This window comes from Schistocerca americana, chromosome 4 (assembly GCF_021461395.2).
Source record: "Schistocerca americana isolate TAMUIC-IGC-003095 chromosome 4, iqSchAmer2.1, whole genome shotgun sequence".
NCBI classification, from domain to species: Eukaryota; Metazoa; Arthropoda; class Insecta; order Orthoptera; family Acrididae; genus Schistocerca; species Schistocerca americana.
The window spans coordinates 606,269,785-606,297,381 of NC_060122.1; the positions used below are offsets into that span (position 1 = coordinate 606,269,785).

Consider the following 27,597-nt stretch of genomic DNA (forward strand, 5'->3'; position numbering starts at 1 on the left):
AATGTGTAGAAGATGGTGGGTAGGAATTACTAACTCACAGCCCTCCATCTTTTTTCTTTTTGTAAAATAGAGAGAGAGAGAAAATTAAGGGAAAAAACCTTAGAAATGTTCAGAATGTAACCGTATGTACTAATTAATTTACAGTCATTCTGATACATCGTGCTAAATGATCCATGGAACATAACTAACTAACTTTATCAGATTTAGGTGCATTCTCTAGCTGTTCCACAGGTCCGCTCTCTGACATCAGTCTAAAAAAATTATTAACTGTTAACAGAGGTCAACGTTTTAAATAGTATACTGAATTTTGGTCTAAACTTTTCCAGTAGTGAGAACTCAGCTTCAGGAGGCAACATATTAAACGTACTTATTCCTGCTACAGGAAAGCTGTCATGTTTTGGATAACTGACAATTTTAGAACATTGTAAAGTGGTTTTCATGCCTGATATTGAAGGCTTCCCAGTTTTCTTTATGTAATTAAAGGAATTTAAGACGAGATGTGGAGGTGGCCTTGCCTGCAACTATTGAGCATGCAGGGTGCAGTCATCTGCAAGTTGTGGCTCAAGTTGGCACCTGTCACATGGTTTCTGAAGGCATCCTCGATTCATATAGCCGGCTGGTGGGAGTGCTTAAGACTAGTGGCCTCACTCATGAGATGCAAGCAGCTCTCGCAGTTTGCAGCATTGTTGCCAGAGTTCATCGGGGTCCTTTTGTTTGGAGCTGAGTAGACGGTCTCAACCAAAGGATTTGTCAACTCTGTGACAGTCTTGACTGGTCTGTATTATCAGCTGGAGTTTGTAGGACTCCCCTTTAGGGGTCAGGGGTGCATTACACGAAAGAAGCAGTTATTCGGGTAGCAGAGTACTAGTAGAGTGCACATGAGGGTTTTTTAGGCTATGTGGTAGTTTGAGGTACTCTGATGAACACTCTCGAATCAATACGCAGCAAAGGATGTCAGACTGCGTTCAGAGTAAAGACACTTCAACTATCACAATATTATCTGTAAATTGTCAAGGTATTCATAACACAGTTCCCTAATTTGCGGCCCTCTGGGAAAGTTCTCATACTCAAATTATTCTCAGAAGCAAGAGCTGGCTTCAGCCTAAAGTGGAAAGCTTTGAGATATTTAGTGAGTCATTGAACATACAAGTACATCAGCAAGACAGATTAGAGGCCACAGGAGAGGGAGTATTCGGTATAGTTGACAAAAATATTGTCTCTATTAAGGCTGAAGTTGAGAGTGACAGTGAAGTGCCATATAACTGTTCTAGGTGAAACCAAATTAATTGTTGGATGTTTTTAACAGCCACTCAATTCTGCTATGACAATTCTAGTCATTCAAATAATGTTTGTGGTCAGTGGTGTGTAAATACCCAGATCATGCATAGTTAGTTGGTGGTGACTTTAATCTTCTGAGTATAGACTGGGATGTCTTATGGATTCGTTGCAGGGGGTAGATAAAGACGGTCATGTGAAGTATTTTTGAACAACTTGTCTGAAAACTGTCTTGAGCAGCTAGCTCAGTAGCCCAAACGCAATGGAAATAGTTTAGACCTTGTAGCTACAGATAAGCCGGACCTAATCGACAACATTAGTATAGAAACTGGGATTAGTGATCATGATGTCATTATAGCAACTATGGTTATGAAATTTAATAAGTCAGTCGAGAAGGCTAGGAGAGTACTTCTGCTAGAAAGAGCAGGTAAGCAGTTGTTAGCATCTAACTGAGACAGTGTATTGACGTCACTTAATTCCAAAGATAGGCTTAGAGAAATTATTGGCAGAATTTAAGGAGATGGTAAATTGTGGTCTAAAGAATTATGTGCCTAATAAATGGATTAAGGATGGGAAAGACCCACCATGGTTTAATAATGAGATTCGGAAACTACTGAGGAAACTGAGGCTGTTGCACTCTTGGTTCAAAAAATAACATGCAAATGACAACAAGCGAAGGTTAGTAGAGATTCGTGCATCTGTGAAAAAAATCTATGCCCAAAGCATACAGTTACCACGACCATCATACCTCAGAAAAAGATATGGCGAAGAACCCGAGAAAATTCTGGTCATATGTAAAATCACTACATGGGTTCATGTCACTTGTTGACGAGTCTGGTGTGGCACTTGAAAATAGCGAAATGAAAGCCGAAGTTTTAAATTTCATGTTCAAGAAACTGTTCATGCAGGAGAATTGTACAACCATACCGTCCTGTGACCAACGAACAGAAATGGATGACATAGTAATAGTTGAGTGCCCATAAGCCCCAACACACACACGACATGGTAATAAGTATCCCCATCTGTCCGCAGATGGGGACGAAACTTTGGGTTTTGAGGTGAAATCCATTTTACCACGACATAATAGCCTGGAACATTTTATTAACTGTGACATTTCCAGCTGTGAAAGTTCACGTTTTACAATAACAGTCTCTCTTGTAGAGAAGGAACTGAAGGAGTTGAAAACAAATAAGTCACCAGTTCCGGATGGAACCCTTTCAATTTTTCAAAGAGTACTCTATGGCATTGGCCCCTTATTTAGTTTGCACTTATTGTGAATCTTTCACCCAGTGCAAAGATCCAAGCAACTGGAAAAAAGTGCGAGTGACTTCTCCAAGGGCAAAATACTGGACCCACAAAATTACAGACCAATATCCCTAACATCGTTTTGCTGCAGACTCCTGGAACATAATTTCAGTTTGAATATAATAAATTTTCAGGAGTGACCCAGAAAAGTGTGACAGGGCCACTGTTGTTCTCTATATACATAAATGATTTGGCGGACAGGGTGGGCAGCAATCTGCAGTTGTTTGCTGATGATGCTGTGATGTGCAATAAGATGTCATCGTTGAGTGACTGTTGGAGGATACAAGGTGACATACAAAAAATTTCTAGTTCGTGTGATGAATGGCAACTAGCTCTCAATATTGAAAAAGGCAAGTTAATGCAGCGGAGTAGGTAAAACCAACCCACAATGTTCAAATACAGCACTAGTAGTGTCCTGCTTGACTCAGTCACGCCGTTAAAATATCTGGGAGTAACATTGCAAAGAAGCAATATGAAATGGAACGTGCATGTGAGGATTGTAGTAAGAAAGGTTAATGGTTGACTTCGGTTTATTGGGAGACTCCTTGGAAAGTGTGGTTCTGCTGTAAAGGAGACAGCATGTGGGATGCTAGTGTGACCTACTCTTCAGTACTTCTCGAGTGTTTGGGATCTGTACCAGATCATATTAATGGAAGACACACAGAAACTCAGAGGCAGGCTGATAGACTTGTTACTGTAGGTTCAAACACTACACAAGTGTGACAGAGATTCTTTAGGAACTCAAACAGGAATTCTGAAGGGAATGCGACATTCTTTTCGAGGAACACTATTGAGAAAATTTAGAGAACCGGCATTTGCAGCTGACGGCAGAAAACTTCTATTACCTCCAACATACATTTTGTGCAAGGACAATAAATATAAGATACGAGAAATTAAGACTCATAGGGAGACATATAGATAGTCTTTTTTTTCTCATTCTATTTACAAGTGGAACAGGAAAGGAAATGACTAGCAGTGGTATTGGGTACCATACTCCGTAAGGTGGATTGCAAAGTATTGATATAGATATAGATATTGACCGAAGATGCACTACTTCCAGCTGGATGAAGATAATGTCTGTAACAGTCCAGTTTCTAATTTTTTGTTAATAATTAAAATTATGTGTCACTGCCCTCTACAGAAGTAGTAGGACATTCTTGCTGCCTAACATAAAACCTTCAAATCGACTAGATAATAAAGTTGTATCATATGCAATCAAACATATCTGCTCATTGCAGCACAAGTCATGTAGAATATTAGGAATAGGAGAGGCCTAAAAGTGGTTCCCTTAGGTTGCTATATTCTAGCATCTGTTTGCATGACACTTGTATAGATACGATCTGTTGGCAGATTTCTAAATTTGTCAGGGCAACACCAGTAGCATCATAGCACTTCAGCTTTCTTAAAAAGGTTTAATGTGATATGCAGTCAGATGTACTTAAATCAGTAAATGTTATTGATATAGGTTCTTGCTCTTCATCTATTTTAATACCAGAGCAGACACTCCCATATCAATGGGCTTCCCTTTCTGAAATCTATGTTGTATAATCTGTGACATGTCATCTTCAAAATAATTGAGAAATTGATTTTTCAGTACAAATTCTTTTACTTTGGCCACTGCAGAAGCTGTTGGTATTCCCCCCCTCCCCCCCTTCTCTCTCTCTCTCTCTCTCTCTCTCTCTCTCTCTCTCTCTCTCTCTCCAAATTCCCCCCCCCCCCCCCCCTCTCTCTTTCTCTCAGTATGGTGTAGTCTCACTGCGTGGGAAATCAACAGAGGAAAAAGCGTATGTTTATTGTAGTGGTGGGTGGTTTTGCAAGTTCAAAAATAATTTTCTTGTCATTGATATCTGCATATGCTGAAGGCTTGTAATCTTTCATAATGTGTATAATTAATCCACTGTGATCTGGAATCATCAGTTAAATTGTCTCTCAATATTAACTGTTTCTTATACATGCACTTTCAAATCACCACACACAGTTTTTTTGCTCCATCCATGTCAATAATAAAGGTGGTTCCAGTTCAGGATATAGAGTTTCCAAGACCATCATCTGAGCTTAGGTACACCGAAATGAAAATTTAATCTACATTTAGTTACTCCAAAGCAGCCAAGTGTAAATCTAAATAGACACAATACTTCTGTTAGGCAGTTTTCCTAATGCTTGGCATGGCTTTGACGTAATCATCTTTCTGGTGTTGGAAGCTCTTTTCTGTGTTTGTGAATTAATAAATTTAATTCGCTGATATGAATATTGAAAATATTGTTAGCATACACAGCCATACCACCATGGAGAGCCGATTGTCAGTACCAAGCATCCAACATGAGAGGATGATCAATGTGGCTTCATTTCCCAAACAAGTAATAGAAAAAAAACACGGATCCCCCCCCCCCCTCTCTCAGGCTTTGATTTGTTGTTCTGGCTATGAATATGTATCAATGGAAGTAATCAATGTTTAAAAAATATTATAATTGGTTACATAAAATTCAATAGATAAAAAAGTCTATCCAGTTGGCTATAAATACAGGTACATAATTTAGTACCATCACCCACTTTATACACATGTTTTTCACTGCATTTTTCCCATGTATATTACAGTATCAGACTGCTGGCTGAATAAGTGTCACAGGTGAATTCTCTCACCTGACAGCTGAAGAAGGTTTTGTGAACTGTGTAGACTAATCTATGGCATATGTAAATGGTAGTTGCTACTAATTAGTCTCTCTTATTTCAGGAGGTTATAATGGGTGGCACATACAGCAAAAAATCTGATGTGTGGTCGCTTGGGTGTATTGTTTATGAACTTTGTTCCCTCAGGCCGCCTTTCAAGGGTTCAAATATCAAACACTTAGCTCAGAAAATCATTGCAGGAAGGTATGTACCTAAATGATAAAGTAATAATACATACTACTAATAATTTTTCATGAAACTTCCAAATTAATGTGGGAAAATTATTGTGAGGGAAACAGATTTTTAGCTTGATGTCCCTGCTTTTGCATTAACTGTGTTCACACACAGTTTCATGTTCAGAACATAGTTTCATGTAGTCTTACTCAGAATTAAAGTGAAAAGTTAGTACTAGATGTATAACAGATGACAGGGAAAGGTATCAAAGCCAACTGGGGGAGGTTCTCCCTTTCACAACCTCCCACCCCACCCAAAACATTCATTCATTTATTTATTTTGTCCACTTAGTGTTACATCTTGTAATTTCACATTTTCAGTCATTTCCCTTGTACTTTAAAAAATCTTAGACATCATTAAAAGAAAGGCGTTTTTCGTTGCGACTGAATCTTCTCACGAAATTCCAATCACCAACTTTCTCCTCCAAATGCAAAAATATTTTGTTGGCACCGACCTACGTAGGGCGGAACGATCACCACAATAAAATAAGGGAAATCAGAACCTGTATGGAAAGATATAGGTGTTCATTCTTTCTGCGCGCGCTATACAAGATTAGAATAATAGAGAATTGTGAAGGTGGTTCGATGAACCCTCTGCCAGGCACTTAAATGTGATTTGCAGAGTATCCAAGTAGATGTAGATGTAGATGTTGACACAGCTACTCCCAATGTTTTGCTTTCCTTTGTCAGAATATTTATTGATTTGTCATCTTTTGGCTGAAGTAATTTTTTGTCCCCTTCTGGGTTTGACCATTTTCCAAATTTTTTTTTGTACTGTGGAGTGACTGGAGAAGAACATATTAAATAGCACCTACTATGTGCAGTGTTGAAGATCATCTGGGCACGATACTTGCATAGTCTCTTAACTGTGCTTCACATGGTATACACACACTGGGAAATATGGGAAAAAACGGGGAATTTTTTCATCTGAGGGAAAATCGAGAAAACCCAGGAATTTTTCAGAATTCTGTGGATTTACATTGTTGTAGTTTTCAGTTAAATTTTTGTAATTCTGACTGATAAGGATTTACCCTAACAAAGAATTTTACTTTATCCCGCTACTATAGAGTAATACTGCAGCAATGAAACATAACTGAAAGAATAACAATAAAATAAAATAAAAATTAATTGCCAAGGAAATGTACCATTTTCAACAACAAACTGACTGCCAACAGTAAAATGTGTCAAATGCTTTAAGATGAAGACTATGCAATACCTCACAACTACAAACTACTATCGATTAGCTTGACCTCACAACTGTTTACATTAGGTTCGTTTGAGCAGTTGCCAGTGAGCTCTCCCTCATGGGCATAGCTGAAGTTACATATGAGCGGCACCTTCTCCCACTTTCAGCCACTTGAAGTGTGGCTCTTAGCTGTACAGGCAGTAGCAGCAAGCAGCCAGATGTTACCCAGAAAAAATTTTCTGCCATGCTCAAGCTGGCAGATTCATGCATGCACAGAGCAGTCTCAATTGTAGGGGTACAGAGGGATAACCTCCACATGACCCATGTTTACGTTTTGTGAATTTGCTGTCTTCTCTTTGTTTGCAGCTCTTATGTCAAATGAAAACAAAATGGATTTCTGTGGGCAGGAGCTATCAATTGAATCAAAACATATTCACATAATTACCTGCATGAACCATGGACCTTGCCATTTGTGGGGTGGCTTGCTTGGCTCAGTGATACAGATAGCCGAACCATATGTGCAACCACATCGGAAGGGTATCTGTTGAGAGGCCAGACAAACATGTGGTTCCTGAAGAGCTGAAGCACACTTTTCAGTATTTGCAGGGGCACCAATCTGCATGATTAACTGACCTGGCTTTCGAACATAAACCGAAAACTACCTTGCTGTGCTGGTACTGCAGATGGCCGAAAGTAAGGGGAAACTACAGCCATAATTTTTCCTGAGGACATGCAGCTTTACTATATGGTTAAATGATGATGGCATCCTCCTGGGTAAAATATTCCAGAGGTAAAATAGTCCCCTATGTGGATCTCCAGGTGGGAACTACTCAGGAGAATGTTGTCATCAGGAGAAACAAAACTGGCTTTCTTTGAATTGCAGCATGGAATGTTAGATCCCTTAATCTGGTAGGTAGATTAGAAAATTTAAAAAAGGAAATGAATAGATTGAAGTTAGATGTAATGCAGCAGTTGTTTAATTATGAATAAGAAAATAGGAATGCGGGTAAGCTACTCTGAACAGCATAGTGAATGCATTATGTAGCCAATATAGATACGAAGCCCACTCCCATCACAGTAGTACAAGTCTGCATGCCAACTAGGCTCTGCAGATGCTGAAGTGATTGAAGAAATGTATGTTAAAATAATAGAAGTTATTCAGATAGTTAAGGCATACGAAAATTTAATTGTGATGGGGGACTGGAATTCAATAGTAGGAAAAGAAAGAGAAGGAAAAATAGTAGGTGAATATGGACTGAAGAAAAGGAATGAAAGAATATGATGCTACAGAAGAAGGCTGAATAGTAGATGGGTAGATCACATAACAAATGATGAGTACTGAATAGAACTGGGGAGAAAAGAGGAATGTGCCTAATAGAGTTTTTCACAGATCATAACGTAATCATCACTAACACTTGGTGCTGGATTCATGAAAGAAGGTTGAATACATGGAAGAGATGTGGAGACATCGAAAGGTTTCAGATTTATTATATAATTGTAAGACAGATTTTGGAACCAGATTTCAAATTTTAAGGCATGACCACAATTTATTGGTTATGAAAATCGTTTAGTTTACATGAGAAGAGAATAGAAGCTTTTGAAATATGATGCTACAGAAGAAGGCTGAAGAACGGAACGTAGTCATGTATGGAAGTGAAACATGGATGATAAACAGTTTAGCAGTAGACCAAGAGACGAATACCTTAAGCAGTTATTCAGAGATGAAGAGGCTTGCACAGGATACAGTACCAAAGAGAGCCCCATCAAACCAGTCTTCAGATTGATGACCACAACAACAACAACAATTACAAAAGACAAATATGTTATTAGTTGCAGTTTTATGATTTTGTTTTATTTTCAAGTTATTGGCAATCAAGCTTTAATTGCCTTGCAGAACAATGATGTTATTTTTGTCAGTTTGCTAAAGAACCAGCCACAGAGGAGTGAGGGCTTTGATTACCTATCATCATGACTTGAAATGAGACACATCCTAAGGTACTACCCACCCACCTAAAGTGGTGTTCTGTCACCCACCAAACCTCCACAACATCCTAATCCATCCCTATGCCACTCCCAGTCCCACCCCCTTGCCACAAGTATCACCCTGTAGAAGATCCACATGCAGGACGCAACAGATAGGTGGTGCTCAATGGGAGTGTGGATTGACCACGATGCATACCGAGACAGTCCGTGCAGTTGCGATAACGCTGTGTTCCGGATGGCGCAATGGTTACCACACCTGCGTCGTAAGCAGGGGATCTCTGGTTCGAATCTCGTTCTGGTACACATTTTGGTTTGTCGCCGCTGATTGTGAGTAATGTCCCACTGCAGCTGATAGTAGTGATCTGCCTTCAATTTACAAATACTTTATGTTGCTGTCTTTTACTTGTGCCTGTCTGCATATTGACATGTCTTTTTTACAGTAAGAAGCAATCTGTCTTTTTCCTACATTATTGACAATCCTACCTGGAGTTTCCATTGTTTGAAATTTGGCTTTTAATATTCTTTTCTTTAAAGACAGTCAGTTTATTTGAAATGAAGTGCTTCAACAACACTATTGGCTGGTTCAACTGTTTGCTGACTTTAAATTGCACATTTTCATTTTCTGGCATTATATCGTAAGAAAGAACCAAACACGAGATAATGCAGCACTGGTTCTCCAAGGAAATTGGCATCTTGAAAACCGCACTGAAAAGCTAATACCAAGTAGGTACCTACTTCAGTATGAATTTGGACATATGAGTGTGCACTTTAAGCCAAATTGTGCATTTCAGTATGGTTTATGAAATTCTGATGCTCTTGGCATGTTCTCTGATGTCCTGTTTCTTTTATGTCATATTGTAAGCACTCTTAATGCTGTATACTTACGAACATACGTAAATGTTCACTTGAAGGTGAAGCAGGCAAATTTGGTCAGTGGTAATGAATAAAATGTTTTGTTTCAAATATACTGACAGCCTCAGCAGAATTTTACAAATCTGCCATCCACGAAACATAATGTTTTTCAACCACAAGACATGTCTCAACACTTGTCTGGTACCTCCACTAGGCTTGACTTTACACTGTGTTTTATCATTGCAACTCCCCACAAGGCTTTATATTTACTTCTGAAGTTGAATAAAAACTGCCAGTTATACGGTTTCTTGGCTCCACAGATAATTGTGTTAATTTTTTATACAGTTCGAAAAAGTCATCAGAAACTTATTGTCCTTAGTTCTGATGTATACAAACATCTGTTTTGGAGGCTTTTTTTCCAAGAAATTTGTATTCCTTCTTAGTAGCTTTTTGCAGTGCTGTGTGGATGTAAACCTGACTGGAAGTGCTACATAACAGCATTGCAGACTACGAATAAAAAAAAAAAATAAAAAAAAAATCTATGATAAAGTCACCAAATAGCAACATATTTGGCTATAGCAGTAGAGTCTAGTTCTGAAAAGAATATTACGCCAAGGACTGCTTTATTATTTTGCATTCCTTATCTGGATAGGAAATGAAACAATTGTCGTAAGTACAATGATCCTGTATGTCCTCTCCGAACAACATGCTGCTGTGCTGCACATGTCATATGATGCCCCTGTACATATGAAATTCCAAACAGAAATGTGATCAAAGGCATTAATGAGCAGAATATATCATCGTAGCTACACAAGCACAGTAACCCATGTTTTGTGGTGCTCTCTGGCAACTACTCAAACACACCTACTTCTAACAGGTCAAGGGAAATATTGTGACTGGCAGTTTGAGAAGTGTTACTTTCAAAGTAAATTTCCTTTTATGAAAGATGAATTTTGTTATCCGTGAAAATGTGCACTAAATTTCTTAAATCACTGAGCGTTTGATTCTCATTCAAATCTTAGTATCCTGAGGACCAGCCATATTGAAAAATTTGGATCTGAGAAGACCAGCCATTTATGCCATTGTTTAAAATTTTACTGGCACATTTGTGTTTGTAAAGAGTAACACACAGAAAAGACCAATATTATATGTGAAAGCTTAGCTTATCATGTGGGTATACTATATGTGTATTAATTTAAACCATGAGTTTTTCACTTAACAGTGATGTTTGCCACTGGCTGACTACATCATATGTCCTGTGCTTTGAATATCTGTTGTCATTGGCTGGTGAGATCCTGTGACGTGAACTATGATTAGCTGACAAAAGCAAAAGTAAAACTTTCACCATTCAAAGGAATGATAAATTTTACAGCTCTGAGGAAAAGTATACTGTCACTTAACACAGAAAAAGCATATTTTCGTCTGGGAAAAAGTGTATTTTTAACCAGAAAACCCAGGAATTTTTGTTTATTGTCCACATATACACCGTGGCTTCAGAGCAACGTCTTAGCCATTCTTGCATAGTGATGTTCTTATGTACCCTTTTGGTTGACCCACTGACAACATAGGGCCACACTGCTGATTCTTGAGCTGCTAGTTGCCCATGCATGACAAAGGAAAAGATGCCCATTGTCCTGGGGCATCAGGACTCCTAGCAACAGACATTGTGCCACATAGCCTTTGCTACGACTGGGTGGCACCTGCGGAGAGAGCCCACGATTGGAGTAGGTGCCATCAGGGAAGGTGTTTCGCACATGAAACATATTAAATTACACTAAAACAATTGCTGTTGTGATCCGGCCATTTCTTCAGACAGTAATAGTAATTTCAATGTGGACAGTTATAATCATACCCTGGCTATCCCATGGGAATAGGCACAAGCCAGATGTCTAGAACCAAAACAATTTATCCAATACCTAGTACGTACTCAAGTTGCTGGGGGTGCATTTAATGTGACAAAGCCATTACTTTTTGTGGAACATATTCAAGAAATTTGGAGAAGCTGAGTCATTGGGGAAAAATGTGCAGTGGATTGCTATTGAGTCTTCCCTGCTGCACAGTCTACAGCTCTTCAGGCAGACAAAAGTATGTGACATACCAGCGACCATTATTCCACACACTTCTTTAAATATTGTCCAAAGAATCATCGCCTTACTCTTCAGACAGACATGGAGCTATAAACAAGTTCAAGCAGCAAAGTGTACATTTTGTCCTGTGCATCCAGAAAGGTTCCAGAGATAACTGAACAGATACAGATGCCTTTATCGTAGCTTTTGAAGGGAATGTCCTCCTGTAAAAAAAATTGAAGCCCAGGTGCACAGATAAGACATGAAACATTTCGTCCCATCACCCATGAAGCACTTCCTTTTCCATCATTTACTAGTGACTGGGTACCATCTCAGGACCCCTCATCCTGGAAACTCACAGATCAGAGGCCCGATGCCAGTCAATGGCAGAAGGAAGCACAGCCTGTGGGTCCCAGGGTTGCTCACTCTTCATCTGTCCCCACGCTCGTTGCAGTTAGGCCCTTGCAAGAATCACAGCCACCAAAGGCTGTGGTGGTGGTGGAGGAGGAAGAGGAGGAGAAGAAGAAGAAGAAGAAGAAGAATTGGGACAAGGTTACTCCATTGGCCCCAGAGGCACTAGATCTCCCCATTCTGTTGGATTGTGAATCAATGCTTGTTGATGTGATTCCATTCCCATCAGTAACAGACAGTGATCCTCCACCCTTCACACCTAAATTGACACCCATAACATAAATATTCAGTGGAACTGTAATGAATATTACTGTCACCTGCCACAACTACAACACTATATTTCATCTTCTCCTGCAATTTGTTTTGGTCTACAAGAAATATACTTCATTGATTACCATTTCCCAAAGCTCTGTGGTTGTCATGCATTCTGTGATCCTGGGCTGGGCCTGAAGGGGTATCTGGAGGGTTTTGTACATTGGTTCACACAGATGTCAGAGAGTGGATTCCCCTTTGTATTATGCTGGAAGTAATAACAGTGCAGATGCAAACGCAGGATCACCATTCACAATGTTTATTCACTTCTTTCAGGCCACTTACTTAAGGTGAGTTGACCACCTTAGCTCAGTAGTACCCCCCCTCCCCCACCCCCTGCTCCCTTTTCTCCTACTTGAGGACATCAATGCTTACCAGTCCCTATGAGGGGGGGGGGGGGGGGGGGGTATAACTTCATCTGGTAGGGGCCTTCTAACTAACCAGTTTCTTACCAATCATGATCTGTGCCTCCTCAATGATGGCACTCCTACCCACCTTAGGGTTGCCCAAGGCACCTTCTGAGCTATAGATCTCTTCCCTCAATCTCGTGGATTCAGTACATTGGTCACTAAATGACAATCTTTGTGACAGTACCACTTTCCAATTGTCCTGTCACTTCATTGACACCGCCAGATGGACCGACTACCATGTTGTTTGCATCAAAGAACTAACTGACAAATGTATGCCTCTGCTGTTACCTTTGATCCTCTCTGTCCGATAGCATCAACGAGGTTGTGAGAGATCTCTCCAATGGTATGGCTCACGCCGCTGGAACTGACATTCCCCATTCTACAGGTACCCTTCATCGCCGCCTCTTACCATGGTGGACTGAAGACATTGCAATAGCTGTTCAGCATTGCTGAAGAGTCCTGCATGTTTCAAGCGACGTCCTTCACAGAACAACCTTATCACCTTTAACCAGTTTTGTCGTAATGCTCACTGTCTAGCACTGTGTCTCCTCCCTGGAAATGTACGCCTCTTTATTCCAGGTGTGGGCCATCCTTCCTGGGCTTCTGGGGCTGCCAAAGATCCACAACTGCATTGGGCCTCTTCCTTTGAGTGGTCTCTGTATGAACATGTTGGCTCTTGACTAACACCTCACAATCCACTTTCCAACAATGTCAGTGTCTGCTTCTTATGCGGCTGCCTTCTGGATACATAAGTGACATATTGAAGACAGCCCCCTCTCCTTTGTCCCTCTGCATGCCAAATTATATAACGAACCAGTCACTGTCCGGACAGCGAACTGCTTCAGGCTCTTGCCTCACCTCATGATATAACCCCGGGCACTGACGGCATTTCCATTCGGATGATACATTATCTGACTGTTACTCAATGGCTCTATCTCCTTGGCCTTAACCGTATTTGGCTCATAGTATCCTCATTCCAATCCTTAATCAGGACAATAACTCAACATCCATTGACAGTTACTGGCCAATTAGGTTCACCAATGTGCTCTGCAGACTGCTTGAAAGGATAGTTGCCCAGAGTTATGTTGAGTGCTCAAACCTTATGACCTTTTGCTTCCCTGTCAGTGTGGATACTGGGAGGGACAATCAGAGACATCTGGTATGGTTGGAAACAGCAGTCCAACAGGCTTTTTTTAAATGCCAACACGTCATTGCAGTCTTTTTTTATCTATGTAAGGCATACACCCCCACCTGCTGCTATCACATTTTACTTAGCCACCCATCTTGATTTGTCAATTTTTATGCCACTAGTTGTTCCAGGTTAGAGTTGATACTTCATTCAGCTCTCCAGTAGTACAAGCGTAGGGTATACTGTAGGGCTCCGTGTGAATTTTATACTCGGTCTCATTGCCATCAATGGCTAGTGACCTTGGTCAGACCTCTGGTCTCCCACACACTCAGTATTGATGCGTTTGTATTTGGTATTGCTTCCACTTTGTAGCCATAGCTGGATGCCATCACTGAAACACCATCCGAAGCCCCTTTGCTTGGACCTTTTCCCATGATTTCCAGTTCTCTCTTGCAAAAACACAGGTCATGCATTTTTGTCATTATACCGTGGTCTGTCCCGACGCAGAATTCTTCTTGGGCATGCAGCTCTTGGACATTGTTGCACAGTCCTGATATTGGGGACTCCTCCTTTGACAATAAGCTGACTTGGCTGCCCCATGCTTGTCAACTAAAGACTGACTTATTGCAAAAACTTAACACTCTCTGCTTCTTGCACACAACTCTTGGGATTGGTCCAGTCTTGCTTGGATTATTTTTGACAAGTTTATGGCTCTGCGGCACCTTCAGCATCGAAATTGTTAGACCCAATGCATCACTGTGGAGTTCAGCTCGCCACTGGCGTCTTCCAAACTAGTCCCACAGGCAGTTTCTTGACGAAGTGGGGACCTTGCCTCTTCAGTTTCAATTGTACCAACTCTTCGTGACCTATGCAATTGCTGTTCGACAATTTCATGATTGCCCAATATATTATGTTATTTCTGCATAAGAGGAACATTGACCCCCTCAACCGCCCCCCTCCCCCTCCTCCCATCTCCCTAGGTGGAAGTACCGATCATAATGTGCCTTAAAGCCCTCTGCAAGAAACTCCGCCTACCCTTCTTAGAAAGTACCCCCCCCCCCCCTAATTTTTTTTCACACATGGCCCTTTGGTCAGTACCTGGGACACAAATCAGAACCAGTCTATTTAGAGGACCTAAGGTGTATCACCCGCATGACCTTTCATCATGCCGGCCTGTGTGTCCGAGCGGTTCTAGGCGCTTCAGTCTGGAACCGCGCTACTGCTACGGTCGCAGGTTCGAATCCTGCCTCGGGTATGGATGTGTGTGATGTCCTTAGGTTAGTTAGGTTTAAGTAGTTCTAAGTTCTAGGAGACTGATGACCTCAGAAGTTAAGTCCCATAGTGCTCAGAGCCATTTGAACCATTTTTGAACCTTTCATCATCTGTTCCTTTCAGTCCTTCAGGAGCATCAGGGTGCTACTGTCTACTACACTGTCAGCCCTAAAAACATGGATAGTCTGGGATATATTTTTACTCCTCCCGCATGTCAGTAACACCTCTAGTTGCTGGGAACATGCAGTGTTTTTACAGTGGAGCTGATGGCCATTAACACAGCCCTCCATTTTATTAAATGGCGCTCTGTTGACTGCATTTCAGTATTTAGTGGCTCAATTAGCAGTCTGTAGGCTATTGACCATTGTTACATTTGTTACTCTGTGATCCCTGCTATTCACCACCTTCTCTCTTAACTTAATCATGCAGCCTGCTCAGTTGTTTTTTTCTGGGCCCCGAGTCATGTGGGTATCCTGGAAAATGAACTAGCAGACCATTTGGACAGAGAAGCGACTACTCGCCCCCCATTCGCTTTGACAATCCTGTGCCCTCTAATAGGGTTTTGTGATATCGAGAAGACCGCTGCTGCATGGTGCTCCTCCTTCCTATCCTCCCAGAAAGAATCCAGCACTATGTGTCACTTCTGCATTGGTCGTAACAGAGTAACCCATAGTTCAATTTTATGTGATGAGTCACCCCTGCATTGTGCTTGTGGAGCCTAACTGACAGTTGCCTATATCCTGGTTGAATGCCACCTCCTCCTGGCTCTCCATGTTAAGTGTGGTCTTCTGAATCTATGCCTCTTCTGTTCGCAGACAACTTTTGGACGATTGAACTGGTTCTCCTTTTTCTCTGTGATAGTGGTTTTTATTCTCAGATATAATGTTTTAAACTACCGCAGTGGCAGGGTGGTTGGGGTTGCCATCATCTCGTACCCTCGACCATGCCTCCTTTCAAACGGCTCTGAGTACTATGGGACTCAACTGCTGAGGTCATTAGTCCCCTAGAACTTAGAACTAGTTAAACCTAACTAACCTAAGGACATCACAAACATCCATGCCCGAGGCAGGATTCGAACCTGCGACCGTAGCGGTCTTGCGGTTCCAGACTGCAGCGCCTTTAACCGCACGGCCACTTCGGCCGGCCATGCCTCCTTTGTCTGCTACCTCTGCCAGCCTCCTTTACTCTGTTTTAAGTGCTTTTAGATAGTTTGCCTCTCTTTCTGCTGCAACCTGTTTCCCATTTTAGGAATATCACTCTGTCGATTAGTAGGTGTCATCATCCCATGTAATGTTTTGCATATGATGGATTGGGGATGGCATGGTTGGGGGCGTGCCTGCCCTCTTTGCATACAGAGCCCTGGAAGATGCCCATATATGGCCTTAACTATTTCTCTCATTTTGTTTTATTTATGATGATCCATCTGAGCCCTGGGAATCCACTTGTCTGCTCTAACCTATGTACCGATCCACTTGATGTACTTTTACTTCTCTGTAAATTGTTTTTTCAGCTCTGGAATTGGCCTCAGAGTCTGACTTTTACATATTTTCCTCATCCAAGAACATTGCTGGTGGATGTCGCTCCTTCTGGATGAACGAGTCTTGACCGAGGGATTGATGAGCAGTCTCTTACTGCAAATCAATCAACCAACCTGGCCAAGTTTACTAGGCACATATTTGATGAAAAATTTGCTTGATTGGTATCAAAGAAAGAACATATAAATTATGTTTAACAGTGAGTGAAAAATCCTGGCTTAAAAGCAAAATCGTAGATTTGTTACAAACATTTATTTAAGCAAATGATTTTGTAGCAGACACACTCTGAGGCAACTGTTGTCCGGTGGTGTTAAGCCAGACCAGATATTTGAGACTGTTCCCATGCTGAATTACATATAACTTTAGCAACAGTGTCAGTAGAATGGGTGAAGGATCTTCTTCGCAGTATTTATTCTGAACAACCCATAAATCTTTTGTACCTAGAGCGCTTCATAAACCACCCACAATGAAAGAGAATACTATTAATAAAAGCCCACATACTATGGTCAGTAAAGTTTGTAATTTTGTTAAGAGATGACGCTACATTTGAAAAACTGTCAACTTTGTAGGCCTGGATCGTAGGATTGGAGGATGACCTTAATCTCTGTTATGCCAGTATCAGAGTGAGCTCGCTGATGCCACATTGTAGACATGTAAGAGTGCGGTCATCATCCCCCTTCCCCACCCCCTCCAGCTGTCAGTTAACATTCCCTCCTTCCTCCCTTCAGACACTGCACATGATTAAACCACCAACCCCAGTCGACCTACACTGTCAGTCAAATGTAGGCAGCAAGGGCAATTCAGCCGTGCATGTTCATGTGTATTCTGTAGTTCTGACTACTCAAGGTGAACTGTTATATTTACTACTCCCATTATGTATATTACTACTTCTCATGCAGCTTTACAATGAACACTGCTATTTGCCATGTAAAAAGACAACCCCGTGATCAGGCCATGAAGACCAAGTGATAATCACCGAGCTGCCCTGTAGGTAACAAAATGAATTCATTCCTGAATTTAAGTATTCAAATAATTTGTAGAAAGTGTGGCTAGTTTGGAATGTCTTTAATTTTTTTTAACTAGTTGGGATGCATAATTATTTGCTTAATGTTACATTGGAGTTCACTAAATACCTTTACATCAGAGTACATAACTTCACTCTAAACCCTAGACAAGAAGGCAGTGTCAACATGAAAATAATTTAAACATAAAAATCTTGTGACTGTGTACATTTTAGTTTAACAGAAACTGTTTTTTATTGTCAGCAACAAAAACTATTAAAGAGTAAATGTATAGAGGAAAATGAGCGTAAGGATTTCAAAGCTTTGTTCAGTAAAGTATTTATAAATCTAATTGATAAAACAGGTTGCAAATGAGAACTATTTAGCAACAGTTGGGTTATGTAATTTAAATGTAGCTTTGAAGCATAAATCATTTACAATTGTCATATATATCTGCCTTTTTGTGAAGTATATGATTATTTTGACCATTTCTGTTGACAAGAGAGCAAGTCTGCTGAAGTTCATAAAGCACTTTTATTGCAAGAGTCCAGATCAGAGGTTTATCCTGTAAAGATAGGAGAGCATACAATTTAAAATGCACAAACTATAAAATTGAATATACACTATGTGATCAAAAGTATCTGGACACCCCCAAAAACATACGTTTTTCATATTAGGTGCATTGTGCTGCCACCCACTGCCAGGTACTCCATATCAGCAATCTCAGTAGTCATTAGACATCGTGAGAGAGCAGAATTGGGTGCTCTGCGGAACTCACAGACTTTGAACGTGGTCAGGTGATTTGGTGTCACTAGTGTCATACGTCTGTATGTGAGATTTCCACACTCCTAAACATCCCTAGGTCCACTGTTTCTGATGTGATAGTGAAGTGGAAATGTGAAGGGACACATACAGTACAAAATCGTACTGGCTGACCCCGTCTGTTGACTGAAAGAGACCGCCGACAGTTAAAGATGGTTGTAATGTGTAATAGGCAGACATCTATCTAGACTATCAGACAGGAATTCCATAGTGCATCAGGATCCACTGCAAGTACTATGACAGTTAGGCAGGAGGTGAGAAAACTTGGATTTCATTGTTGAGCAGCTGCTCATAAGCCACACATCATGGTGGTAAATGCCAAATGATGCTTCGCTTGGTGTAAGGAGCGTAAACATTGGATGATTGAACAGTGGAGAAACACTGCCTGGAGTGACAAATCACTGTACACAATGTGGCAATCTGATGGCAGGGTGTGGGTATGGCGAATGCCCGGTGAATGTCATCTGCCAGTGTGTGTAGTGCCAACAGTAAAATTCAGAGGTGGTGGTGTTATGGTGTGGTTGTGTTTTTCATGGAGGGGGCTTGCACCCCTTGTTGTTTTGCGTGGCTACATTGGTGTTTTAAGCCCTTTCTTGCTTCACACTGTTGAAGAGCAGTTTGGGAATGGTGGTTGCATCTTTCACAATGATCGAGCACCTGTTCATAATGCACGGCCTGTGGCGGAGTGGTTACACGACAATAACATCCCTGTAATGGACTGACCTGCCTGCCAGAGTCCTGACGTGAATCCTATAGAACACCTTTGGGATGTTTTTGAATGCCGACTTCATGCCAGGCCTCACTGATGGACATCAATACCTCTCCTCAGTGCAGCACTCCGTAAAGAATGGGCTGCATTTCCCATAGAAACCTTCCAGCACCTGACTGAACATATGCCTGTGAGAGTGGAAGATGCCATGAAGGCTAAGGGTGGGCCAACATGATATTGAATTCCAGCCTTACTGATGGAGGGCACCACTAACTTGTAAGTCATTTTCAGCCAGGTGTCCGGATGCTTCTGATCACGTAGTGTACAAACTGAACTGAATTTTGAAAAGCTAATGTAATTTTTCTACCTGCAATCTGTCTGGTGGCCAGATAAATGTGGACACCTTTCTTATTTATTCCATGATGCTCAGATGCTGACATCTAATAGACAAAATGGAACACAAACTGGATGATTTCCTCTCAAATCATACAGATCAAGAATGAATGTGACACATCATTATTTCAAAGTTTTCTGAAAAAATATATGTTGAAGTTCCACAAGATACCTCTCAAAAATTAAAATATTTTGATTTCCTGATGATTTGTTAAAACATTATGGACCTCTCTAAGTGAGAGTATTTGTGAAAATGTCGTAACAAAAGGGGAAAATATAAAAAATATTGTAATACTATTATGAAAAGGCTTAATTGCTATTCAGCATATAGCGGAGATGCTGAGTTGCAGACTGGCACAACAAAAAGATTTTCAAACAAGTAAGCTTTCACCCATAAAAGCCTTTATCGGAATTAGACAACATACACTGATCAATGACCTCTGCCCACCATGACATCAGATACCGCATGGTGGCCTTGCAGGCATGTAACTTGGTAATAAAAGTATGTAAGTGGAGCAGACATGGATGGGGGTCATCCTAGCAAAGATATGGGGCTGCAAACGGGGAAATCCATTGAGATAAGCAACTTTGACAAAGGGCAGATTGTTATCACACAGAGCCTATGAATGGGTATCTTGAAACCGGTGAAACTGATCGAATGTTCGCATTCTAGTAAGCGCCTACAGAAAGAGGAGGTAGGATAGTGAAACTACCACTGGGTGCTAGATGGTTGGATGTCCACAACTCTTCACATAACGGGGCTTTGGTGGCTTGTCTCTCTGTAAAGTAGGGTAGATGGTGGTCTGTGACATCTCTTCCGAAGAGCACAGTTATGGTGCACACGCAAGTGTGTTGGAGCACAACGTTCATTGTACATTGTTGAACATGGAGCTCTGCAGTAGATCAAGCTTACATGCTGACTGCAGAGGGCATGGAACCATCGGGATTCAACTGTCGATCAGTGGAAGCATGTCAGCTCTTCTGATGAATCATATTTTTGCTACACTAGATCGATGACTGTCTCCACAAATGCCATCATCGAGGTGAATGGCAGCTTGAAATGTGCAGCACCCCACAGACTCAGGCTCGTGGGAGCAGCACTTTGCTGTGGAAGACATTCTCTTGTGCTTTCATGAAACCTGTGGTGGTAATCAAACTACCTGTGTTCCTTCATGCTTGATGTCTTCCCCGGTGGCAATTTCTTCTTTCAGCAGTAGTCTCAGAGCCTTATAGTGAACTCACGTTGATGTCTTGGTGATAAAATTTGCCTGGCGTAAATCCTATGGTTGTTACCTGGGTCCCTATCAGGCGCCATCACTACGAATGCAAATTACATGACCTGTGCAATGCCACATACCTCGACAAATCTACCAACAAACTTGGACCCCTGATAAGCAAAATCAGTGATGTATTTCGTTCCAAAGATGGACAAACAAGCTATTAAGCAGATGGTCATAATATTTTGATCATCAGTACACACACACACACACACACACACACACACACACACACACACACACAACCACAGTCTCTGGCTGCCAAGGCCAGACTGTGAGCAGCAGTGCATGATGGGAGAAGTAGTCTGGGTGGTGGAGTTAAGGAGGAGGCTGGGGCAGGGAAAGGGAGGAATAGCAGGATAGGGGTGGGAGATGGTAAAGCGCTGCTTAAGTGAGCATACAGGGACAAGGTGGAGAGAAGGTAGGGCAGCTAGAGGGAGTCAGGAGGTTAGAGGGAGAGTGTGTGGGGGGAGGGAGGGGGGACAGTGGAAAAGGAAAGAAGTAAGAAAAATTGTGGGTGCATCGGTGGAACACAGGACTGTGTAGTGCTAGAATGGGGAAGGGGATAGGTGGGTATAGGACAACAACTAACGAAGGTTGAAGCCAGGAGCATTATAGCTACATAAGATATACTGCAGGAAGAGTTCCTACCTCTGCAGTTCAGAAAAGCTGGTGTTCGTAGGAAGGGTTCAGATGGCACAGGCTGTGAAGCAGTCATTAAAACGAAGAATGTTGTGTTGGGCAGCAAGCTCAGCACATGGTCCAGCTGTTTCTTGGCCACTGTTTGTCGGTGACCATTCATGTGGATAGACAGGTCGTTGGTTGTCATTCCTGTGTAGAATGTAGCACAGTGGTTGCAGCTTAGTTTGTAGATCACATTACTGGTTTCACTGGTAGCCCTGCTTCTCATGGGATAGATGATACTTGTGACTGGTCTGGACTAGGTGGTGCGGGGAGGATGTGTGGGACAGGTCCTGCATCTGTCTCTGTTACAAGGATGTGAGCCATGAGCTAGGGGTTGGGAAGAGGAGTTATGTAGGAATGGACAAAAATATTATGTAAGTTCGATGGGCTGCGGAATACCACTGTGGGAGGGGTGGGTAGGATAGTGGGTTGAACATTTCTCATTCCAGGATATGACAAGAAATAGACAAAACCATGGTGGAAAATGTGTATAAGTTCCTCAAGTCCTGGGTGGTACTGAGTCATGCGGAGAATACTCCTCTCTGGGCAGACGGTGGGACTTAGGTGGTGGAGGGTGACTGGAGGGATAAGGCACAGGAGATCTGTTTCGGTACAAGTTTGGGAGGGTAATTACACTCTGACCAAGCAAGGTGACGCAGTGGACTTACATTCAGGAGGACGACGGTTCAAACCCGCATCCGGCCATCCTGATTTAGATTTTCCGTGATTTACATAAATCACTTCAGGCATATGCACGGATGGCTCCTTTGAAAAGTCATGGGAAACTTCCTTCCCCAGCCCGATGGGACCGATGACATCGCTGTTTGGTCCTTTCTCTCAGTTCAACCTACTAACCTAATTACACTATGTGAAGGAAGGCCTCAGTGAGACTCTTGGTATATTTCGAGAAGGACTGCTTGTCACTACAGATGCAATGGCCATGAGTTGCTAGGCTCTATGGAAGGAACTTCGTGGTAGGAATGGGTGGCAGCTGTCAAAGTGGAGGTATGGCAGCCCCAGAATTACCTCCACTTCACAGCTGCCACTCATTCTGTACCAAGAAGTCCCTTCCATGTTGCCTGGCCACCTGTGGCCATCGTATCTTTAATGACAAGCAGTACCTCTCAAAATACGCAAAGGGTCTCACTGAAGCTTTCTCAGACTGCAATTACCCTCCTGAACCTATAGAGAAACAGATCTCCCATGCCTTATCTCTCCAGTCACCACCCACCTCTCAAAGTCTCACTGTGCGGCCACAGAAGAGCATTCATTTTGTGACTTAATACCAGCCAAGACTGGAGCAATTAAATCGAATTCTCCACCAGGGTTTTGACTACCTCTAGTCATGCCCTGAAATGAGGAATGTCCAACCCAATATCCTTCCCAGCCCTCCCAAAGTGGTTTTCCACTACCCACCAAACGTACATATTGCCTGCTCCCATCCCCTTGCCTTGTGGTTCATATCCCTGTAATAGACCTAGATGCAAGACCTGTCCCATACATCCTCCAACCACCACCACTACCACCCACCACTACATAGAGTCCAGTCACAAGTATCACCTATCCCAACAGAGGCAGGGCTACCTGTGAAACCAGTCATGTGACCTACAAGCTGCAACCACTGTGGTCCATTCTACGTGGATATGACAATGAACAAGCTGTCTGCATGAATGGCCACTGACAATTTGTGGCCAAGAAACAGCTGGGCCACTCAGTTGCTGAGCACACTCCCCAGCACGACATTCTTCATTTTAATGACTGCTTCACAGCCTGTGCCATCTGGATCCTTCCTACGAATACCAGCTTTTCTCAATTGCAGAGGTGGGAACTCTCCCTGCAGTACATTCCTATGGTTCATAACCCTCCTGGTCTCAACCTTCATTAGTCCTTGTCCCACACCTGCCTATCCTCTTCTCTGTTCCCACTCCAGCACTACAAAGCCCTCTATTCCAATGACACAACCGTAGTCTTTTTACCTCTTTGCTTTTCTACTGCCCTCCCCCCACCCCCCTTGCCCTCCATCAAACCTTCTGCCCCCTCTAAGGTGCCCTATCTTCTCTCCACCTCATTCTTGTATGCATACTCCCACAAGCAGCACTTTATGATCCCCACCCATACCCTGCTATCCCTTCCTTTTCTTGCCGCAGACTCCTTCTTAACACCACCATACAAATTGCTTCTCCCATCATGCACTGCTGCTTGCAGTCTGGCCTTGGCGACCAGACACAGTGGTTTGTGTGTGTGTGTTCTGTCTAATTCCGTTGAAGGTCCTTTTGGCCGAAAACTTACTTGTTTGACAGTCTTTTTGTTGTGCCTATCTGCGACTCAGCATCTCTGCTCTACATTGAGTAGCAATCTATCCTGTTCATAATATTTTCATTATGATCTGTTGACAATGGCCATTTGAAAGGATTTAACGGACCATAAGGTATCATAAAGGAGACAGTTACTTTTACACCTTGTGAGAGTTTGTCCCACCCACCACCGATTGGTCATTCACACAAGAAATGAAACTGCTCACAACAAAGTCTTCTAAACTATACTGAGGTCTCTGCACTTCACATAAAGTAACAGGCTGCATTTTGTGGAGAACTGCTCTTGCATTGTATATGCCACTCCAGGATGCAACCCAACAGTGATGTGACTGAATTCCTACCACTGACTTTTTTTATGGAATTCCCCCAATATACTTTCATTTAGAAGTAAGTGTTTCATGTTTTGTAGTAATTTTGATATGGCCTGTACAAATTCAATAGTATCTCTTATAGCATCAACAGCTTCATGCTGGAAATTAAAGCTTGTTGCACGGTGTTTACAGAGACCTCCTACTGCACAAATGCACTTTTTCTATGACCTGTTGCTGAAAATATCAATTTTTGTCTTAATTCCTGTGTAGTGTTTTCCATGCTCATAAAACTGAAAGCGGTTTTTAAAGTGAGATGCTGCACCGTCAGTTACATACACATGTTTAGGAAGTGCATGGCCTCTAGATGCTATTTCATCACTCATTATGCTGACAGCGTAGCATGCATGTGCACTGTCATGAATGACATCATCACTGATGATAGCGAAGCAGTATGGTGTTCCAAGGAAATGAGTAACTCTTGTGAATATTGACACTTTTGATGTGTGCCAGTGGTAACTTTGAACTTTTTCTGTGAAGCAAGAGACCAGTTCTCAACAAAGTTTTCAGTATTTTAGAATGTGGCTGATTTTACTTCTGTTATGGCCTCGCTATGAATTCTGCGGATATTATGAGGAGCTACTCCTTTCATGACCCAATGCCTGCCCTCTGTAACAAACTTCCCTAGCTCCACTGCCTTCTTCACTAACTCTCCTCCCTCCCACAATGCATAGGATATGTCATTTCTCTGTACCCTGAAGATGTAATGTTTCAGCAGTGATCCCTTCAGCACCAGGACACACTGCACACTCCCGTAGCCAAAATTTACCATGCGGCTCTTGATATATACACAAAAGCATCAGGTCCATCTCTGTGTACCTGTTCCCCGAGACACTACTTATGGTGAAACTAACAAGTTTCAAATTAGTGTTGTAAATACATGTGCATACTTCCTTCACTGGCTGCCATTTTACCCATTTTGGTCGTAAGGAATAGAATTTTGTGACACCAATATTTAAATTCAGGTTTACCTTTTTCATTAGGAGTCATGCTTTTCTTACAGATCTTGTTGTATATCTTTTTAACTTTTTCACCATTTTCGCTAACAGAGATAACATCAGCCTCATTACAGCTTTGCCTGCTGCAAACATTATCTCACTCAGGTAATATTCCAGAGCAACATTAAGTTTATAATCTTGCAATGGACGCCCACAATAGGCATCTGGGCAAGTCCAAATACCTTTCTATTCTTTATTTTATGAGCTTTTAAAATTAAATAGTATGAGGAAGTGGGTATTTATGTACCTTCTCAGTATAGGTCACTCCGAGATAGAAGTGTTTACATTGTGAAACCACGTGTCACATTGGGTGCACATGTCACTATCTTCAAGTTCTGCACCAAGTGCACCTACATTATGCTCTTCACAAAGTTTTGAAGATCGCTTGTGTAATTCTTTTTTTTCCCCCCCACTTTTCTTTGTACATGCTGTTTTCTTCCTGTGGCTCTTATCCTGCCTGGGAATTTAAGGGGGGATATATTAATATATTACGGACTACAACAGAAATGCTAACATTCAACACATCAATAACTTCACGCCCAGGATTATAAACATCTGCACTGTCTTTTTCAGTTTCACATTCCAGTGACGGTGATTGTTCAGGTGGGTTATATCATTAAATTTCTTGTTGTAGTGAGTATGGCAATTCCTGCACAGTAGATATGATGGTAACGCAGTTACTTGAGGACCAAGATATTTCTGTAATAACTCTGATAGATTTCCAACAATTATAAAGTATTTTTCATTTTTCTTAAACACCACCTTCTTGAGTCTTTTTATAGTCCACACACTTTGTCCTTTCACTACTGTATTTCCTCACTGAAAGTGCACCTAACAAAAAGTTCAAACCAGACACAAAACTCTATGCAGAATGATTAATGTGCAAGTTCTCACTCGTTTGTTATAAACAGAAGAGAGCTGGAAACAGAGTTACCAACATGCATGTTGAAAAATTTCTAACACTTTACACGGAAAAATACTGCTCACTTTGATTGCAAAAACTGCTGACACATTAACCAAGAATAGTGTGTGCAATAGTCAAAAGTTTTGCGACAAGGGTTCTTGAGTAAATAATTCGTAAAAATCTGACTTTTTTTATATAATACAGGTAGGTGAAACAGATATTGCTTATATCAGTTGTCTCTGTTAATATAACAAGGAAATTAACATTCTCTCTCTCTCTCTCTCTCTCTCTCTCTCTCTCTCTGTGTGTGTGTGTGGGGGGGGGTGGGGGGGTGGGGGGGGGGGGGGGGGGGTGCGTGTGTGAGTGAGTGCGCGCGCGCATGTCCTCTTTGATTTGACGTGAAATTGCCCAACATTTTTTCCCTCATCATCGCCATGTAATAATAACATAAGAGTAGCATAGCTTTAATCTTTAATGTGAAATTTTTGTCAAGAATGAACAAAATTACACATCTTGCTCTTTATGACCATTACATGGGCTTCATAATATTCTGTTGTGCAGGCATCTTCAGTTTTAAACTACTGAGTAATGTATAGGAGTGTAAAATAACATACACTTTCAATTCACAAGAATTCCTAGTTTCTTATATCTGTTTAAGTCCTTTTTACCAGAATGTAAAACTTCACTGTGAACCCTCAACAAGGAATGATAATCTGATTGGAAATTATTTATGTGTATCAGTGGATTCTGTTTTAATTGCACTTCTAATTTCTCCAACCAAACATTAGCCTCACTTTTAAGATTTTTTTTAAAAACTTAGTTGTTTGAATCTGCACAGCGTACTGTAGCTTACCTCATTGTCTGAATATTAGTAATTGCCTTTTAATTTTTATTATGATTTGGGCAATAGTAATTTTCTTCCTTAGCCTTTAGCATGTCCTCCTTCATTTATAGGCTACATGTAAAAGAAACAACATCTATTGAAAATTCATGGAATATTTATGTACTTCAGCCTGGATATTACAATGGCTACTCCTACATACATGTTCATATTTCAGACTTCTTACACTATCTGTCACTGTCATTACAAGTGATGTCCGCCCCAATAGCTCAACAGTGCGTTGGAATGCCACGCATGGGGGCCCCGGGTTTGATCCCCGGGTGGGAGATTTTTCTCCCTTCAGCGACTGGGTATTGCGCTGTCCTCATCATTTCATACCCATTGCCGACGCGCAAGTCACCTACTGTGGCGTCGCACTCAATAAGACTTGCACTTCGCACGCCGAACTTCCTACCTGGGAACTCCCGGCCACTGCCGCCATACGATCATTTGCATTTCCATTACAAGTAATGTTATTTTGCAGCGGACATTAAGCTCATCAGACAAAATACTAGTCACTCCCCTTAAAAGGGCACACTGGTCACTTTGGAGTGCTATATATGGTGTATAACTCGTGCTAGGCACTCGTATGACCTCATATGACTCGTAT

The 27,597-nt window shown here is 41.6% G+C and overlaps 1 protein-coding gene across 7 annotated transcripts in view; it reads left to right on the forward strand.

The window, feature by feature from the left end:
- Positions 1-27,597, forward strand: part of LOC124613945 (serine/threonine-protein kinase Nek2-like) — a 71,963-nt gene that overhangs the window by 31,134 nt on the left and 13,232 nt on the right. For all 7 annotated transcript variants that reach the window (XM_047142700.1, XM_047142704.1, XM_047142705.1 and 4 more), the window contains one exon: positions 5,312-5,451. In XM_047142700.1, the coding sequence (XP_046998656.1) occupies positions 5,312-5,451 (140 nt within the window). The remainder of the gene's footprint in view (positions 1-5,311; positions 5,452-27,597) is intronic.